General features: G+C 41.3%; 1 protein-coding gene across 5 annotated transcripts in view; it reads right to left on the reverse strand.

Annotated features, from left to right (window-relative positions):
* Window positions 1–18,914, reverse strand: part of EP300 (EP300 lysine acetyltransferase) — a 61,131-nt gene that overhangs the window by 17,526 nt on the left and 24,691 nt on the right. For all 5 annotated transcript variants that reach the window (XM_074871064.1, XM_074871062.1, XM_074871063.1 and 2 more), the window contains 16 exons: window positions 16,938–17,199; window positions 16,059–16,172; window positions 14,912–15,148; window positions 12,275–12,368; window positions 11,807–11,941; window positions 11,289–11,406; window positions 10,703–10,877; window positions 8,581–8,658; window positions 7,602–7,711; window positions 6,967–7,122; window positions 5,481–5,921; window positions 4,785–4,973; window positions 3,691–3,847; window positions 3,010–3,128; window positions 1,786–2,025; window positions 1,140–1,228 (listed from right to left, as the gene is read on the reverse strand). In XM_074871064.1, coding sequence (XP_074727165.1) covers window positions 1,140–1,228; window positions 1,786–2,025; window positions 3,010–3,128; window positions 3,691–3,847; window positions 4,785–4,973; window positions 5,481–5,921; window positions 6,967–7,122; window positions 7,602–7,711; window positions 8,581–8,658; window positions 10,703–10,877; window positions 11,289–11,406; window positions 11,807–11,941; window positions 12,275–12,368; window positions 14,912–15,148; window positions 16,059–16,172; window positions 16,938–17,199 — 2,714 coding nt within the window. The remainder of the gene's footprint in view (window positions 1–1,139; window positions 1,229–1,785; window positions 2,026–3,009; window positions 3,129–3,690; window positions 3,848–4,784; window positions 4,974–5,480; window positions 5,922–6,966; window positions 7,123–7,601; window positions 7,712–8,580; window positions 8,659–10,702; window positions 10,878–11,288; window positions 11,407–11,806; window positions 11,942–12,274; window positions 12,369–14,911; window positions 15,149–16,058; window positions 16,173–16,937; window positions 17,200–18,914) is intronic.

An 18,914-nucleotide genomic window follows, 5' to 3' on the forward strand; every position in this document is an offset into this window, starting at 1 on the left:
TTGTCCATAAATGTAAGCAGAAGATACTGACATGATATGAAAAGCTCTACGCTATGTAAGTCTAAAACTACAACAGTTACCATGGGACACTATAAGCTTATTTTACACTTCTTCACTCCTAAAAACCTCCATTAACTGTTACAAACGTTTATGAAGCCTTAGAAGGTTAAGATATAACTCCTGTAGTTCTTCGATTGCTTTTACCTGACCAGGTACTTTAGAAAACTACAATTCTTGCAAAATCTTCCTGGCTTTCAGATAAAAGCCTTAGTGTTTTCATTGTTCTGGGGATTTTTTCTTTGTTTAAGGTGTTGGAAAGAATGGAGAGCAGGAATTAAACTAATGGGAGGTGACAAGTTTGGAGGTTACCAGCCCTCTACTTTAGCAGGTGCATTCTGCTGACAGGCCAGGGCACATGAGAGTGTCAAAGCATGAATTTCCTTGCTTCTTCCTGCCTTGCTTCCCCAATTGGCAAAGAGATGCTTAGCAAGAAACCTTCTTTCAGAAGTCAAATAGGCTTAAATCCTTTAATAAACCCCAAGTCAAAAATAATTATTCAAAAGAGCTGTAGAAGTGACAGCACTTTACACTGATGCTGACAGCTACTGTGAGACAACTCCCTTAAGGAAACATAGGGAGAAAAAGCAAGCATCAATCTACTGAAGATCTGAACACACAGATCTTCCAATGAAGATTTGCATCACAAAAATAAGTTTGCTCTTCAGTGTTAACATCAGAAAGACTTGCCAAGTATAATATGTATTATGAGCATTAATATACTTGCTGCATAGTTAATTCAGTGTTCTGCATGAAAAATACTGCTGCATAGAAGGAAGCAAAGACAGACTTGTCTATATTATTTGTAGAGAACTGAAGATTTAATTAACCACAGGAAAAAAAATTTAGTAAAACATCACATTTCTGCAAATAAAAGAGGAAGAGCAAAGGCTGTAGTGAACTTTTGCAGAAAAAAAAATCATTATCATAAGGTAAACTATTCAAGGGCACTTCCAGCAAATTTTCATCTTAAAACACAAAGGTATACACATATAAAGAGGGTATATATATATAAATACATGCACGCCTTTAACAGATTGATTGCAGCATGCACAAAACTGCACCACATGAGTTTTCCTTACCTGTTCTGGTAACTGTAGTAAGTGGCATCTCGAGGGATTGTGCATAGCTGTTTGCCATAGCAACACAGAGTCTGTGGCGAGAACTCCAACTGCAAAGAGGAATGGGTTGCCTTAGTACTTGTATGTGTTCTCACTTGCTCTCCATGGGAAGCAAGTGTAACCCAGACAGCGATCATTTCCACCTTATTCTGTGCAAAGATCTCAGTACAGCAAGTGTATGAAGTAATAGTCATAAAAAACATTCAGTGGGCTGTTATTTTCAAGTTAGTCCTTCTCCAAAGATAGAATGCATATCCAAACAGACAATGGACATACACAGTCTCAATATACAGTGAACAGAAAGCACTTTGGCAGTAACACATCTGTTTAATTTGCAATAGCAAACAGGCTAACCCTAATCAAAGTAAGCTTCCAGTTACTGACTTCTTTACCCCCATGGGCTTATTTATATACAAATAGATGATTTAAGCACTAGATAGAATTAGAAGATCCATAAAAACCTCAAAATCAGATTACTCAGCATTGCTAAATCCTGGTAAACTTCCAAAATTTGACACACCATAACTGCTAACAACTGCAACTGCTGTATTTTTCCCCCTTCAACACCAGGAAGCAAGCAGCAGACTAAAAATATTTATTTTCTTACCTTTCTTCCACAGCAATAACCAAGGCTCTGCATAACCGGGTCAATTTCTTGCTCAAACACCTCTGCTAGTTTGGAACAGTACTTATACACCCGGGATGTTTTGCGGTTATACAGCCAGGCATTATTGAACATGAGCCAGATGTCATCTACATATTGCCACGGTTCTTGATACTGTCCTGTGTCTAGCTTCCTCTTGATAGTAGAAAGGTCCATGGGGTTCTTCACTATGTCAAAATAATCCTGCAAGAATACACAGTGTATCAAAACACTACTACAGAACTATGTTGTGACATGACAGCATGCGCATTCTCAGTATATGAATTCTTCTGCAGTACATCAAGAAAAACAGGTTCCTCCCTGACTTGACTGTCAAACTGCCTGTGACATACAATGAAATCTCTAAGTAATACCACATCACTCCCCAGTGCTTTCTTTTCATTATTCCTTTATTTCTCAGGCTCTATTGGTCTTCCACTCCTGATGAAATAAAGCCACTCTAAGCTTAGTCAGCAAACCAACTATTACAAAAAGTAGGAAATGGTAATGTTTTTGCAGCCACTGAGATCTTGGGATATACATGACGGCATTAATAGAAAGCAACCATTTTTAGTAGACCAGACAACGTAATAAACAGAAAGAAATAACTTTATTGGATGATAAAAGATATCATGTCTCCTCTGAAGAATGCCTTTTTCCAATCTCCTCCCATCAGTTATGGGACCACTTCTACAAGAGACCTCAGGATATGCCAGCCAATTGACAGCTTGTTAAAGAATATTAGCAATATTTATGTCTGCTTATAGTACAGCAGGCCTTGAATTTTCGTAGTACCTATCCTAAAAAAACCCACAACAAAACCAAACAAAAAAACCTTTCAGGTTGCTCAAAGCACTTAAGTAGGAATTCTACGTATACATATTTGTGTATAAATATTTAACTTGTGTGGTCAAATCCACAGAGTTTAAAAACACATATCCTTGAAGGATAGTCATGTCTTCTGAAGACAACTGTAAAACAAGCAGAAAATTCAACCTAAACAAGAACTGTAACTTGAATAGTCTCTTCCTTGCTTATAACAGATTAATGTTCCATTGCCTAAGCTAAACCTCTTCAAATGCATCAATATAAAAACATTAAGACAAACTTAAGCTGTTCACAAACAGGTATGTCATAATACAGTAGTTTTGAATTAAAGCCAGAAAAGTATCTTGCTAAGACACTCACAGGAATTCCTAGTAGTTGGGGATCTACAGGCTGTCGAAATGGAAGAGACTCTGGATCCTGACGGTAAAGTGCCTCCAGTGTTGGCATAAGTGCCTGCCGCAACTCTTCTGGCTTGAAAACTTTGAAAAAGTCAACATTAGAAAGACAGCAGAAACAGCTGTAAGAAAGAAACCTGATAGAAAATGTGAGGTCTGTGGAAAAAGACCACAGACAATGGGTTTAAGGTACTTAGCATGGCTTGTTTATCCTCTGCAACACTGAGTTCTGAGGATATTAAAATGATCACCTGGACACAAGGAGATGGCCAAAATATTAGAGAATCTTGTTTTTATCACAGAGGAGACTGCTAAATTTAATAGAGCCAGTTTACATTCCAGATACAGCCCCTCTCTGAGGTCCCAAGAAAATACTTGTCTAGAAAATCTGTAAGTAAAGAGTATTTCAAATCTCTATTGTATTGACAATTTTACTAAGGCTTAATGGCTAATACTAAAGCCTTAAAGAACTTGCCCAAAGCCAGTTACAAGCACCATGTATTATTAGATATTCTTATCCAAAAGCCACAAAGAACAATCCATATAAGCCTACTGAGTATCAGTGAAGAAAGCTCAGCTTTTCCCCCCCCAAAGATTTCTCTAGGGAGATGCAGTGAATTTCAGCCAAAACAGTGTTCCTGCTTACTTTTTTTCTTAGACTGCCCAGCTGCCGGAGAAGACTGAGTAGCTGGAGTAGTTGGTCTTTCTTCCCCCTCTGATACTTCAGTCTTCACTTCAGATTTCTTCTCTTCTTGCTCCATTTGGTCTGGTTTACATTCTTCCACGGCTGGTTCAGCTTTAACCTGCAAAGTAGTTTGAAGGCTGTCACTTATGTCTCCTGTGAAGTCGCCCATCCAATCTGCCATCCTGCCCACCACTCTTCCCTAGGATTAAAGGGTACCTACTTTGTAGTCAAAGCTTGCCTAAAACTTGAGCAGATGGGCTAGAAAGCATCGTTAAACACTGCAGTAGTAGTAATGATGAGCTGCTAACCATTCTGAGCCGCAAGTAGACACACAGGTACTCATCCAGCCCTTCAGGTAAGTCCCACAGTCTCTCATACACTGGGGCTGCCAGGATGACTCTACTGGCAACCACACTCCTAGCTGTCCTCAGTGACAAGTTGTCAGAACCCAGTAAAGCAGACCATCACATACATATAGAATCATTTAGGTTGGAAAAGATCTTTAAGATCATCTGAGCCCAACCATAAACCTAACACTGCCAAGTCCACCACTAAATGTCCCAAAGCACCACATCTATACATCTTTTAAATACCTCCAGGGATGGCAACTCCACCACTTCCCTGGGCAGCCTGTTCCAGTGCCTGACAACACCTTCAGTGAAGAAATTCTTCCTAATATCCAATCTAAACCTCCCCTGGGCAACTTGAAACCGTTTCCTCTTGTCCTAATAGCTGCTATTCTAACATTTAACAGCTGCCATCAACATTTGAAAGACTGACCTGAGTGCCCTCTTACACTGGCATTTACCGAAAAGCCTCACAGCTGCCACCACATTATCATGGTCCTTCCTGTGGCCACTGGCTTCTACTACTTCACCAAGAAACAGAGACCCTTCTTTAGAAGAAGTGGAAAAAGACACACTCAAAAGAGCAGCAGCAGCAGGTAGCACCCACAGCTCTCATTGAACTCTGGAAGGAATGGCTTGCATGGAGACAAAGCATCTAGCAGCACTAGATAAAAGATACTCTACCCAACAACTGGCTGACAATCTCACCTCAGGTTTCTCATCTATTTGCATCTCTGTTTGTTCTGGCTCCCCTTCATCTGTTTTAATATCCATTTTCACTTCCTGCAAGGGTGGCTGCTGCTGCTCTGGAACAGTCTGCTGAGAATTCACCTCTGTGCTGCTGGTGGATGGAGGGTTGGATACCTGCCCATCAATGCTTACAGCTGGCTGTGAAAGCTGAGGGAACAAAACACACATTATAAACAGACTTCTAATGAACTTTTTTTTTTTCTCTCTAATCTACCTTTTACCTATCCTACATTTCCACCAAGTTTAAATGCACTCTAGTCCTTCTACTTCCTTTACCTGAAGAACATACTGCTGCACAACTCCAATTATAGAAAAACATGAAACAAACATGCACTGGAAGCCCTAGTATACAGAAAATTACCTACTGTTTCCCTATTGTACACCATCACTATACATAAAGACGTCATCCATGTTTCGCAGTGAATTTCAAAACATGTACTAGAATTCTAAAAAATACTCCCTCTCTGGAAATACTAGATGATCTATAGACTTGTCTTGATGCAAAAACTGTTACTTTCCAAGTGTAAAACCACCTATTTTGATATTAAACATGCCAGGAGTTACCTCCATTATCACAGACTTGAACCAAAATAAAAAAGATAAACCTTACACTTAAACATTTGCAGGGAAAGCACAATTACAGTATTTCCTTACAGGTGTTGTGGGGTGCTGAGGCTGCAGTGGTGCTGTTGGTGTGGGAACAGACGCAGTCGTGCTCTGCTGTGACAAGGGTTGCTGCTGTTGCTCTGCCGATGGGGTGACTGGGACTGGAGGCTGGACTTGTGGAGGCAGCTGTGCCTGCGGGGGTGTTGGAGTCTGCCTTTGAGGGGGGTGCATAGTTTGCGACTGTGGTCCAGGTGGCATTGCCTGAGGAGTAGGTGTGGGGGCAGTAGTGGCAGCTGCTGCCGCCTGCTGTTGCTGTGATCCCAAGCCTGGGGGCGTGTGGTGAGGTGTTGGGGTTCGGCTAGGAACTGGAGAAGGAGAATTTCGGTGCATGGGAGGCTGTGGAAGAGGTGGGCAGTGAATATGGCTCCCTTGAGAACCTGGAGCCATTGCAGGAGAATTCACAGGGCAGGAAGCGCTGGTCATTTGTGCCTGTGGGAAAACAAGTACACATCTGCAATGACTTGAAATAGAAAAGCAAGAGAAATAATTGTCAAATGGCTGCTTTCCCACAGTTACTGGCATACTTTTAAAAAGTGTGACAAACTATCTGTTTTGGTTTTAGAAACTATTTCAAGAGGAGAAATGGTCTACACAATGCTCCACACAAACACAAAGCTGTTCTATAACTTATTCAGCTCTAAAGGAGAAGTTCTGACAGAATAACTTACACTTGTTGATATATTTAAAGAATGGCACACCTACACTATCAGTTTGCAAAGCATTTCTTTCCGAAACTGCAGATTTGTACATCCTGAATATGGGACAATGCACCACAGTGGAAAATTGCATTCAAATACACTTAGTGTTCCCAGGCCCCCACTCCCAAGAGTAGAAACTGAATTTATCATCAGAAAGTACAGCTGTAACTGTACCATTATTTCCTTGGTCAAGGAAAAAAGCTGTCACTCCACAATAATCTTGCCTGCAAACTAGGGAGAAGCATCAATGAGAAGCAAACTGACGTTCGTTCCCTACTTCTTCCTGGCCTGAAAGGTTCTTGCTGAAAAGGGAGAGGGAAAGGACAGAAAGGAAACTGCTACACCGTAAGTTCAGATCTTTAGTAGTGATAACCCTCCTATCCCCCAAAGCCAGCAACACACATTGATCCTGGACAGACATGCCTTTTCACAACTTATTCCACCAGCTCTTAATCTCTCAGACTCTGCTGCTTCGCTGTTCAGCAAGAAACTCTTAACTACTGCAAGCTAAGTAACAATTTCTTTGCTCCATAAAAACAAACTTAAAAAAAAAGACTGTCACACTAACTAAAGCCTGAGAACAAGTCAACAATGTTTCACCCTTGCCATTCCCAGTGCTACATCAGGAGAACGGAGAGTCTCAATAAATGAATTTGGTTGACTATAATTCTGAAAGCATCTGAAGAAAACAAGTTGTTCTCCATTACTACAAACTGAACAGTGAAACCAGTATATGACAGAGCCCACTGACACCACTTCCAGAAATCAGAACTTACTTGAGAAACTGGTGTCTGACTGCCAGGCTGAGTCATAGGCATGCTCGCTGTGTTCATTCCTGGGGAAGAAGCAGGAAACTGGGTCTGTTGTAGAAACTGATTTTGACCAGAAGGCTGGCCAACTCCTGGTTGCTGCATACGTGAAGGAAATCCCATCTGTTGGAAAAGAAAGGAACTCATTTTACACAATGTGCATACACCTCCATAACATTTTACAAAAAACCCATTTATCTTGTAGAAATTGATGCTTGCCTCTTATCTTGTAAGATACAATATGAAAAGCCTGCTTATAGCTCCTCTCAGAATACAGAAATTATAATTTCCCTTGTAAGCTAAAGAAAAGGATATTGATTTCAGATTGGGACTGTGACTTATGATTTTTGCTCCTTGTTTTAAGGATGCAACAGCCTAAAAAAGCACTTAAAACTTATTTTTTAGGCAATTTGTACCATGAAGATCTAAAGACTTACCATAGACCAGACAAATCTTTCAGTGGAGATGCAAAAGGAGAAACCCAAAGGGTCAACAGAACGAAGAAATAATGCTTGATTTTTAAATTTCTTTTTATTTAAGGAAACCACAGCCAACAGAAGCACACATGAGAGCTCAACACCCTGGACAAAACACACACTGACCTGGTTCATGGCCCCAGCCTGGCTTAGCTGTCCAGGGTGCTGAAGAGGAGGGGTTTGCCGGGGTCCCATTGGTGACAGCTGCATGTTCATCTGGCCAAACTGATTCATTCCTGTGCATTAGTGCCAAAAAAACACTTATAAACAAAGGCCTGAATTCTCCTTTGGGCACCATTCAACATTTGGAGAACAAATGCTGTCAGTTTCTTCTTTTTCTAGCAACCATTTTTCAAGCATGAAATATTACAAAGGAAGTAGTTCCTTCTATCAACCAGTGACACAGAAGAATTTTAAATATGAAGTGTCCAAGCTACCATATTCCTTTAGAATACGGACTAGTTTTTTTTCCTCCCGAAAGACTTTTTTCTACTGTTATCAAAGCTCTAAAGTTTGAGAACTACTGGAGTACATGATAAATACCCCAAAGTGTCACATCTACTGCTGAAGACCAACTCTCTACAGAAAGTTGCATTGTCCTCATTACATATTAGAAATTCACTCATTGAATCCCAAACTGTATCTTTAATTCTTAAAATACTCTGTACGTTGGCTACAATACTTCTTGAATATCTAACAAAGGTTCTCCCCCTTCCTTCTGAGCAATAATTCTCACCGTCTTCCCTCTGCCACCAACATGTCCTAATCTAAGATGGTTAGGCCTACCATGTTTGACTGACCCCACCATCCTATGTTCACACAATCAGAAGTTCCGAAAGCATCAAGTTCCTTATTTAACAAAGCAAGCAGCTAATGTGCAGCTCAAACTGACAAGATCATGAAATGCTATTAGAGAGGGATATATAGTTCTTTATATACATAATATATATATATAGTTATAGAAGTATTAGACCATACAGATAGCTATTCTCTTAATCAAATGGGAAAACTGCAGGTGAAACAAGGACTATGACACTTCAGCAAGAGCTGCCCAATTCCAAGATTCCTTCAAAATCACAGTAGTGAATTTTCTTCAAATATTTACCTGGCTGTGCCTGCATGCGATTCATCATCTGGTTTGGCACATTGGCACGTATCAGGGTTGGGTCAGGAAGAGGACCATCTGAAAAAAAAAAGATATTGGAATAAGATGATGGCATTTAGAAGACCACCAGGTTTTATCCACCAAACATTTTAGTGAGAATTACACACTAAAACCCATGTGTAAAAAACAAAGTACGGACACAGTCCAGTAACTAAACACTCCTGAAGAGTCCTCAAAGTGTGAGGCAAAAACCAAAAACTCCCTCGAAAATATAAGCATGTCCCATTGACAGAAACATCCTCTGACTTAAGAGCCAGCTTTCAGAAATAGAGAACAAATTTGAAGTACGTTATCGACAAACTTAGTAGCTCAGGAACATTCCACACCACAAGAACTTCTACAGACCACTCTACACTGTTACTGCACCTCTAGAGTTAAAACACTATGAAAACTATATGGTTCAACAGAGTATCAAAGCTCTCAAGAGAGCTACTGGATCACATAAGTAACCAAAAGTGTCAGATCTACCACTGATCAACTTCCTACAGAAGTTACAGCAAATGAAGTCACAGCATCGACCTTTAAGGATCTTTCTTGGATCTTGGCAACGCATCATGGTAAATCTTGTTCTGACTTCAACCATAAAAAAACCCCAGAACTGGATTTACCATGATACATTCGAATTTAAGCAGGAAAAAAAAACCTCAGATGAAGATTCTTGTAGCATATGCTAAGAGCTACTGGATCTTTTTGCAGTGTTATAAAAAAACAGGAATTTTTTGTCTCTTGACTAATTCAAATTTTGCCCCATCTTCTTAAATAACTTATTACAGTGTCACTGACAGCTATACATCTGCTTCCATGAGGCATCTTAAGAACTCCATTCTTAACTGTTAAGTATCTAAGAACATTCAAGACTGAAAGAATCAAGGAGAAAAATCCTTCTCTTCTGAGAAGAAAGCTCTCAAGAGAGTCGGGGGGGAATGGGCAGTGCTCTAGAAAATATGTTTGCAGAACTGTTGCACTTAGTTTTAAGAAAGACTACTTCAGTTTCCAGAGCTGTCAGTCCAGCATCACAGAGGGGGAAAAAAAAAAAAGATTGTGGCTAGAGTAGTTTAAAAAAAAATTACTATTTCTGTTTTACAGTTAAAATCAGCGTACGGGATGCCATTTTATTTAGAGATGTACAGTTTAAAATCCTGTATTTCAATTATTTACTGGACTTAACTGGAAATACAATATTACTATGTCAGCAGATGCCTCTCTCCACTTTCTAACTAGAAATATCACCCACAATAATGTGTTACCTGTTTTTATCTGTTACCCAAATAAAAATATACTAGATACCTGACAGCCTACAGCACCCTGACCCTTCCTGATGTTGTAAAGAGACATTTACACTCTTCAGCAGGCATGATAGTTTTGATCATTAACTTCTCTCCAAAGTCAATTTTATTCTAATATACAAATGCATGGTTAGCAGGGAACCTGATGGCAATAATCATAATCTGTTTAGCATTAGGAAGGTCAATTCAAGTAACAGAACTACTGCGAAATAGAAGACAGCTGCAAGGGGAAAAAAGTGAAATCTGGTTTTCATTGCATCCTGGAAAGGCCGTTTGTCTGAAAAACAAATGTGGCATAGAACAAGCACTATCTAAACTTTCAATGGCATCAATACCTACGCACTCCAATCATACTCTCTGCTTAGCAACAATAGTAATACGGATGATAATTTTAAACACCACACAACATTATGAAAATAATTTCTCTTATAGTAGCAGAAGTTATCTTTACAGCAGTTAACTCTAGAGGTGAACCTAATGAGACTAAGTTCTACAATGTTAAGGATGCAAATTATCTCCATTCCCTCCACCCTCAAAGTGTAAAGGTTTACAGTATTTCAATTTGTTCAGAAGACTAAATGCTTTTAGATAATCTATGGCCATTAATTAACACATAAGCAAAGATTTTGCAAGTACTTCTGAACAAAGAGGAGAAAGTTCCGTTTAACTTTGAACCTGTGAAACAAGAAAGGCAAAATGGTCACCAGCCTGACGATGATGACAATGACAGTACAGGATTCCCTGCACCAGGTAGTCAGTAACCCAACTGTTCTTACTTGCAGACATCCCTGGCTGCGGCTGTCCCATGTTGGGCCCTTGATTCATGGGAGCCTGTGGCATGCCCGGAGCATTTGGGATCATGTTTTGCTTCTGCAGCCTGGTTCTTCGTTTCTCCTCCAACTCCTTCTGAATCTTATAGATCTTCTCCGCCAGCAAGTGATAGTACTCTGCCTGTTGGGGAGGAATACAAGGCGGGAAAGATGACGACACACACATTAAGAAAAGGCAACAGGTCACAGTGATCCAGGCACGGAAAACACGTTTCGGCTTGGGTGGGGGCAGCTCCCCCTTTGCAGGGGCTGCCGGGCAGATAGGAGAGCAAAAAGGGGCACTGCTCGGGGCACTGCTGGCAACCATTAGCCCAACACCAGACATTTCTCTTCTCATGTGCTTCTTTGGGAGAACTACACACCCCGACAGGTGACACACACACAGGCAGTCCCAGGCCCCATCCAGCAGCCCCTCAACACACGCTTCCTCGGCCTGGGACTCTCATCTGTGCTTTCACCCCCCTTCCTCCCCAGCCACTATGGGATCAAGGCAGAGATACACGTGACTGGATGACGGAGGATCGCATCTCACCCTGCTGTTTGCCGATTCGTACATATCTCCTTCCACTTTCCGAGCATACGCCACCAGATTCTCCATACGCCGATCCTTCAGTGCTGCAGGGTCAGGAGTGGGAAATATGGCTTGGACTCTGGGGAAGAAAAAAAAATAAGGCACACAAGTGATTAGGATGTTCCCAGATGGGAACATCAGCACTAACCCCGGTGATCTGAACGCAAAGCGGCAAGCAGATCTCCCCACAGACTGCAGCACTGCTACTGCTCCTGGGGGACGCTGCCCCGGGGAGATGGCTTGAGTACAGAGTGGGACACTCCCAATGCAACAGCCCCAAACCAGCAGATGCAGCTCCATTAACGACCAGGAAAGCAAGAACGCAGCTTCCAGGTTTCTGCTTTCCCTTCTCACACACCCTGATAAAACTTCCTCCCTGGCCCCCCAGTTTTGGAAGCCAGGCCTCCTCCTGCCCCACACACAGACCTCAAATGCAACAACTCACCTAACAGGAGACTGTTTTGGTATCAGCTACTCACAATTTATGAACAAGGTGGTTTCGGAGATCCTGAGTAATGTCTTCATGCCACTGCTTTCGAATTCCAGTATTGGATGGTTGAGCTGTTGGCATGGCTCCCAAACTGGCAACGTTGGCGCTTTCACTCATCATGGGGCTTCAAAAACAGAGCAAGAATTGAGGGCAAAAGTCTAGCCCAAGCTTAGTCATCTTATAGTCATAGCCTCTTTTAGAATAATGTTAGGACAAAGTGCTAGTTCAGCCATTCCCTAATCAATGGACAAACTCTGCAGAAATAGCTTCACAGACACCAAAACAACGCCGTGAAAGAGTACATGCTGTCCTACCCAAGGATTTGGAAAACTGCAACAAAAGCTACAAAATCCAAAAGGGAGAGATAGTCATCAATGGCATTTACCCCACTGTTTATTCAAGAAGTGCCATGAGTTCAAAACAAAATCACTGGGGTGCAAAGAATAATTCAACTTACTTTTGAGAATTCATGGTTGAATGTAACATTGAGTCAGGAAGCAGATTAGGGGTTTGAACCCCTACTCCTCCATTCACTCCCATTGGATTTGCACCTAGGAAAGAGTAAGTATTCTTAAGTCAACAGCCCATTTACTGTGCAAAATCAGTAACTGCTCAGTGTTAACAAGGGTCTAGACTTTCAAGTACTTTGACATTTGTGAAGGGAATTTAATTACCTGTTACTCTCTACCCTCTTCAAACACAGAAAAAGTCTGAGGCACAATACTAGTGTCTTCCAGGTGAAGCATCACACCACATGACTCCTCACATCCTCCTAAACCTCTCAAGCAAGCTATTTCAATTTGCTGCAGATGTTATGTACCAGAGTCCTTTTCTGTGACTCTCTAACTAAAGATTCAGCATTACCGACGACTTCTGGTTCTTTGTTTGGAAATGGTTGGGTTTTTCTGTCATTCAGGGGCTTAGGATATATATTCACAAAGGCTTCAAAAACTTGTAACGTCAGCTACCACCTACATCTGACAAGGTCCCCTCTCACCCACTCCATACTTAAGGATCCTACAACTAACTGCAATGTTTGTACTAAGAAGGAAAAAATCTGACAATTCTTTGCAGACAAAACCTCCAGTAATTTGTTACGTACCAAAATCTGCTTTTCTGAATCACAGCAGATCTCAATCACCATAAAAAAATACCTATTTTCTTCACATGCTACAGTTAAGACTCAAACAGTGAAGAAAAACACAGCATTTTCTGTCTGGAGCTTCTGAACAGATCACTTTGTGAAGTTGAGTGTAGCATGAAAGTCATTACCAAGCTTCACATGTATCTGGGACATCTGAATCCTACAGAATCTGTATTTCTGAAAGTAAGTATATTAAGACTAATACATACCTCTAATATCACAACCAAGCATTTAACAGTCTTTTCATAAAGCTGCCCCCAGTCTCCCTTCCCTTAAGTCACTTTCTTCTCCTTCCCAAATTCACTTTGCCATCTGAGAGCAAGCTGGTGTAGAAGACAGCTATCGACCTGTGCCTTAACTCTCTTTTTTCAACTGCCAAAACCAACCATTTGTTTCATGTACTGAGGATTGCATCTTTTCACATGGCAGTCCTCACCAAATCCTGCTGTTTCTCCTAAACCAGCCCTGCTGTCATGTTAGCCATGACCTGATAATTCCTGTCTCACCTGCTGCAATTCTGTCCTTAGTCACTCACTCCTAATAATGAAACAACAGTCAAAAGTCTACACCTTCCGTGCTTATCCTTTCTACGTTAAGCTTCAGTTCTTCACCCTCCAAGAGCTTTTCAACCCCATCTCATTGGATTTTCTTATCAGTGCTACAAGGAGCACCCAGTAAGAATGTGCAGACCAAACTCTGTGTCTATAAGTAAAAAACCCCCAGAGAACTATTTTGCTTCAGAAAAATGGATGATACATTCCTTTCAACCTTTCACAGCCCTCACTATAACATTTTGGAGCTTCTAGAAATCAATTTATTTGTATAACACTAATACACAGTAGAAAACCACTATTATTTTAATCTAATTGTTTTAAGACTAAGCTCTCTGGACCCTTCCCTACACTCCTTTTTTGAAGGCTTTACACACTGGACAGCAAAGTTTTAGCAGTTCACAGGTCACATGCAACTTACGAGGACCAGTCATCTCATTAACAAGTCTACTCTACCCAACAGCCTTTTGCTGAGTAACTCAGTAGCAGCATGTCCTTTGGTGCAGAAACAGAACATCAAACTGCAGCCTGCAACCAATTGCTACTTTCCTCTGTAATCTCTCAAGTCCTTCCCCAAGAAATTCCTGTGCATACACAGCACTCATTCTGTACACAAGGTTGCCATGGGGCATATAGGCAAGATCACTACAATCCCATACAAGCTCATGATAAATCTCTACCAGCCCATCTTTCCTCTTTTCCATTAAAAAGACCCACCTCTACTTAAGCAACTCAAGCAAAGAGCTTGGGGTGAGAAAAATTCCTGTAATGTAATCTCAAAGTATCAAAGTTAGATTTGATGGTTAAAGGTTACTTCCTTTGACACCAGTGATAGCCATGTTAGAATTGCACTTCAAATTAGAATTCTTATGTAGTCTTTTGTGATTTTGCAATAGGCCACCCAGACAATTTACAGTTATGTGAGTCCATGTGACAGGATTCAGAAAGCCTGTTGTTTACTACTATTCATTTTGAAAACAAACATTACGTATTTGAGATACAACTGCTGCAGTTTGAGTGACAAGGCAGTACACTTAAATACAGGCATTCCAATGCATGCATTTCCAATTAGAAACTCCTAAAAAGCTCAAAACTTGCATTACAGTACAATTATAAAGCTACAAAACATTAAATAAAATACTTCAGAAAGCTGGTTCTCAAAAAAATCATTTTTCCAGATAAAATACTTTTCCGAGATAACTTGTTTTCCAAGAGAAAGCATCTCAGCCCTCTAATGTTCCTGTTTCACTGAGTAGCTTAATATCTCAAGTCTAAAATATTGCAAAGCCATAGCTTTTGCAAATTAACTAGCAATATTAAGCTAGTAGGTTAAGAAAATTTTCATTAGGTAGCATGGGAAAGTTGTCTGTAGTTTGTATTTTAACACAAGCAAACTTACTCATAGGATTCATAGGACGCAGACCCTGAGGTGACTGTCCTTGCTGCTGATTCTTCACTTGAGCCTGAGGCTGTGTCTGCATCTGGTTCCCTTGATAGGTCAGTCCGAGGGCTGCATAGGCTCTCTCAATGGAGCTGGGGTCTATCTGACTGGTAGTGTTTATGCTGGGTGTTGTCTGCTGCCCCACACCCACAGAGCCAGTATTTGCAAGTCCTACTGCAGCTCCGCCCAGCAGTGCTGGAAGAGACATACCAAGTTAGTAAGGACAGCAGGAGGCAGCCAAAAAGGTCCATGAAAACAGGGAAAGAACATGAAGAGTGCACTGGTTGTTCAGAACTAAAGCATCTCCTAGGAGCATGCAGAGGAGAGTTCAGGTCTGAAAAACCTGTCATGAAACAGGTATAGAAGTTTTGACCCAACCAGCCATTCCAACAACATGCCGTTTTCCCTTTGAGCTGCTGAGAGGAAATCCCACTCTAAGTATTTAGGACACATCTGTTTGCTTCAAACTGAAAACAGAGACACAACATGTCATAGATGCTAAAGGCAGAAGGGTACATACAGCTCTTCAGCAGCCATTGTAATGCTTTTTTTTTTCCTTCCATTTTCTTAAAACAAGAAATAGCTCATATTAGTCATGAGAAGAGTCCAAAGTAACATTAAGAAAGGAGGAAAAACCCCATACAGGTAACACAACAACAAACACTTCGCCAAAGATTTTGGCAGGAAGACCAAGGGGACACAAAGAGGAGAGGGAAGAGATATCTGATACAAACAAAGGATGAAGACAGAACCAAATACCATCAGGGCTGAAATGACACAACTCTCTGTGTGAGTGCACATCTGTCTCCAGAACCGGGCCAGCTGGAAGAGGTGGTAGTGAAAAGCCAATCATGTGGTTAAGAGAGCTACGACTTGTTCACCTTTACCACTCTCCTGCTAGGAAAATCCAATGAAGTTAGAAAGTGTCCATAAGCACTAGCTGTCAGAGACAGAAAAATACTCTGCGACTCTAAAGCAAGAGGAAAATCATATTAGGTGTTCCCAGGTTCAAGGGCATCACCACTATCACCTGGGTGCAAGAAAGTTAACTCTCAACGCGCATTTTATGGTTTATCCAATATACAGAACTCCCCAGTAGACTTACATTGTTGATTTCTTTTGTCCCCAGCATTTTTCAGAGGCAAACATACAGGACAGTCATGTCTCGTACAATTCTTCCAGTGCGAGATGATTTGTCGGGAGGATGCGCAATGTGCCACTGAGAAAGGGAGGAGAATAAAAAACTTTCACGAACTACTGCCAGTATCTCCACATGGTCAACCCAAACTGGGTAGGGTGCAACTCTTTCTCTCAGGGCACACATGTATATCAACACAGGTCAGTAAACTATTACTTGAAATAGTTCAGCACTAACTAGGCCTGAAAATGTAGCCAGATTTCTTCAAGTACTGGCTCAACCAAAGCTTCCTTGAAAGCTCTGTATTATACATGCAAGCCTATGTCTCCCTGACTTGAAGGGTAACACCATATACATCAGGCAGACTGTACCAAGTAATTGAGATGCCAGCAACTTGCACAATCCAGACAACGCTAAGCTACCAAAAAGGTAGCATATACTTTCCTTGGCTAGTATGACAGACTAGAGTTTGCCAGTGGCAGTAGCAGCTTAATTCCTGGCCAGCTATCGCTTGAGATTTGTCTCTTCTCTTTAAGGGAGGCAGGTAGACTCTTGCTTGCAGATTCCCGCTTTGTGTCTACCCTTATCAGGAGGCAGCATCGAAAAGATCTTACAGTGAGTTAAGTTAAGCAAAAGATCTTCACTTGTCTTTGTGCTATCTTGTCCCCTCTAACTTGCCTAAACTTTAAATGCTCAGTACTTGTTTATGATTTCCATTCTTAAGGGGACAGATAGAATCTTTTTTAACCTACTTCCCAAGCCACCCACTAGTTCTTCATCTCTTCCTAGGAGCCCTTCTCATCCTGCAAATGTTGCGCATGTCTATATAACCACTTCTCCACTTACCCTGGCAAGATTTGCCAGCCTGACAATGTGTCATGTGGTTCAGGACATTCTTCATGGTTCGACAATGAGGGAGGTTGCACTGTCGCACCTCCCCGTTGGCCTGTTCTCGCCGCTGACACTTGTGAGCATGTAAGAGGAGAACTAGCTGCTGCTGGATGAGTTTGCGTTTTTCTGGATCTGCTGTCGGTGCTCCAGATCCCATTCCTTGAGAAGCTGCTGGCCCCATCCCAGCTTGCTGAACTTGGGGAGCCTGCTGCTGGCCCTGGAGAAGGTGGAAAGGAAATTCCCAAAAATAAATCTATTTTTGAGATAATCCACTTAGCACATAAACAAACAACAACAAAAACTGAAGAAGAGAAACAACTTACTACATTCTGTGATTAAAGGGGTAGCTCACCTATCTGTAGTTCTGGATGACTCATATTAAATATACCCCTTAGCAACAGTTCCGGCAATAATTCTCTTTCCAGCCACAATTTCTTCCCCGTATCACTTCCTAGTCCTAGCTCTTGCCTTATCAAAGACCAGCAGAACTTTGCACATGCTCACAGGTTAATTTGTGGTGCCAGACCACCCAGAAAATATTAATAGAATTTAGACCTCAAATCTCCTCCTCATTTTGGAGCCTAGAAAGTTGCATTCACAGTTCTTTCATTAACAGAAGAAAGCAACTCTTAGAATGACAAGAGTTTTCGTCCTATTTCAGTATAAGGTGCCTCAATTTGAATGTTCCTAGAAAAGGAGAATGAAGTACAAGTTCTGGGAACCTTTTTCCATCAGGAAACTTGCACACAGGCATTCGAAACAAGCATCTCCAAGTCTGTCTCTGCTAGAGATGAAGCACAACTTCAGGATAATGCCACAAAACTAATGTCAAGTATGGCAACATCTAGTACTTCTTCTGTACTTCTGTTTATTTCTTCAGACTTCTTCCCATTTCTTCCAGGTGCCATTTAAGGAGTACCCAGCAAAGAAGAGAAGTTGAGGGACTCTATGTTGCTTGTATCACTTCAGTTCAACAGCCTTCAGTTTCTAACAGACTCTTCACAGAGAGTTTTAGAGGATGTTTCTGGAGATCTCCAGGTTTTTAGATCTCAGCTACCTGCTTTCCTAAACCCCAGTTCTCCCGTAGCTCTTCGATACTAGCATTAACCTTTCATTTTACAAGGAGACTTCACCAATTACCCAGTCCCCTCAGGGTTTGTATATGTTCCAATATGACCGTAACTGCCTTGTTTGCAGCCTGTCATTCTAAATGACAACTGAGATAGCAGCAACTTTTCATTCCTAGGTTCAGCTGGGTAGCAGTTCAACTTCAAAAGAGTTATATACTCTGCACTGAACACATGCTTGACAGCTGGGGTTCTGAACAGCAAGTTTTGGCTGCTTCCTCATTGGTTCATACAACCAACTGGTTTGCTAGACTTTCAATGTTTCATGCTCAACTTAAAAAACATTAAATAAAACTCACAGGACTGAGCTCTTTTTAATTCAAAGGTATAAAAGTTACCAGGAAATGTTTTTTCAGCAAGTTACTAAGATCAAGAGACTGACCCTCCCAGGGGGTGGGGTGGTAGAATCTGAAGCAGGGAGAAACACAAGCTGTATTCAGAAATGTGTATTTGCTTCCCAAATTTAAAAAAAAAAGATGTAGGGGGGAAAAAAGGCAGGACATATTGCATGTCATACCCCTGATTTAAGCTTCTAAAATACATTCAGCCACCAGTGTTAAGCTCAAGCTAGGGTACCTAATGTTAAAACCGGTCATTTATAGGCTTGGGCCATCCACTTTTCGACCACTTCTCCCACCACTCTTATTTCCCCTTTCCTAAAGTCCTGCTGCAATAGCTGGGTGAGGGAAGGTGGGGAAGAGGGAGGCAACAGGGCTACTACAGCAACAACTGCCAGGGAACCTCCAGCATCAGGACTGTTGTGTGTGTTCATGTAATTCAGAACAGGAACACACACACTACAGGG

The sequence above is a fragment of the Strix uralensis genome, chromosome 5, assembly GCF_047716275.1.
Source record: "Strix uralensis isolate ZFMK-TIS-50842 chromosome 5, bStrUra1, whole genome shotgun sequence".
NCBI classification, from domain to species: domain Eukaryota; kingdom Metazoa; phylum Chordata; class Aves; order Strigiformes; family Strigidae; genus Strix; species Strix uralensis.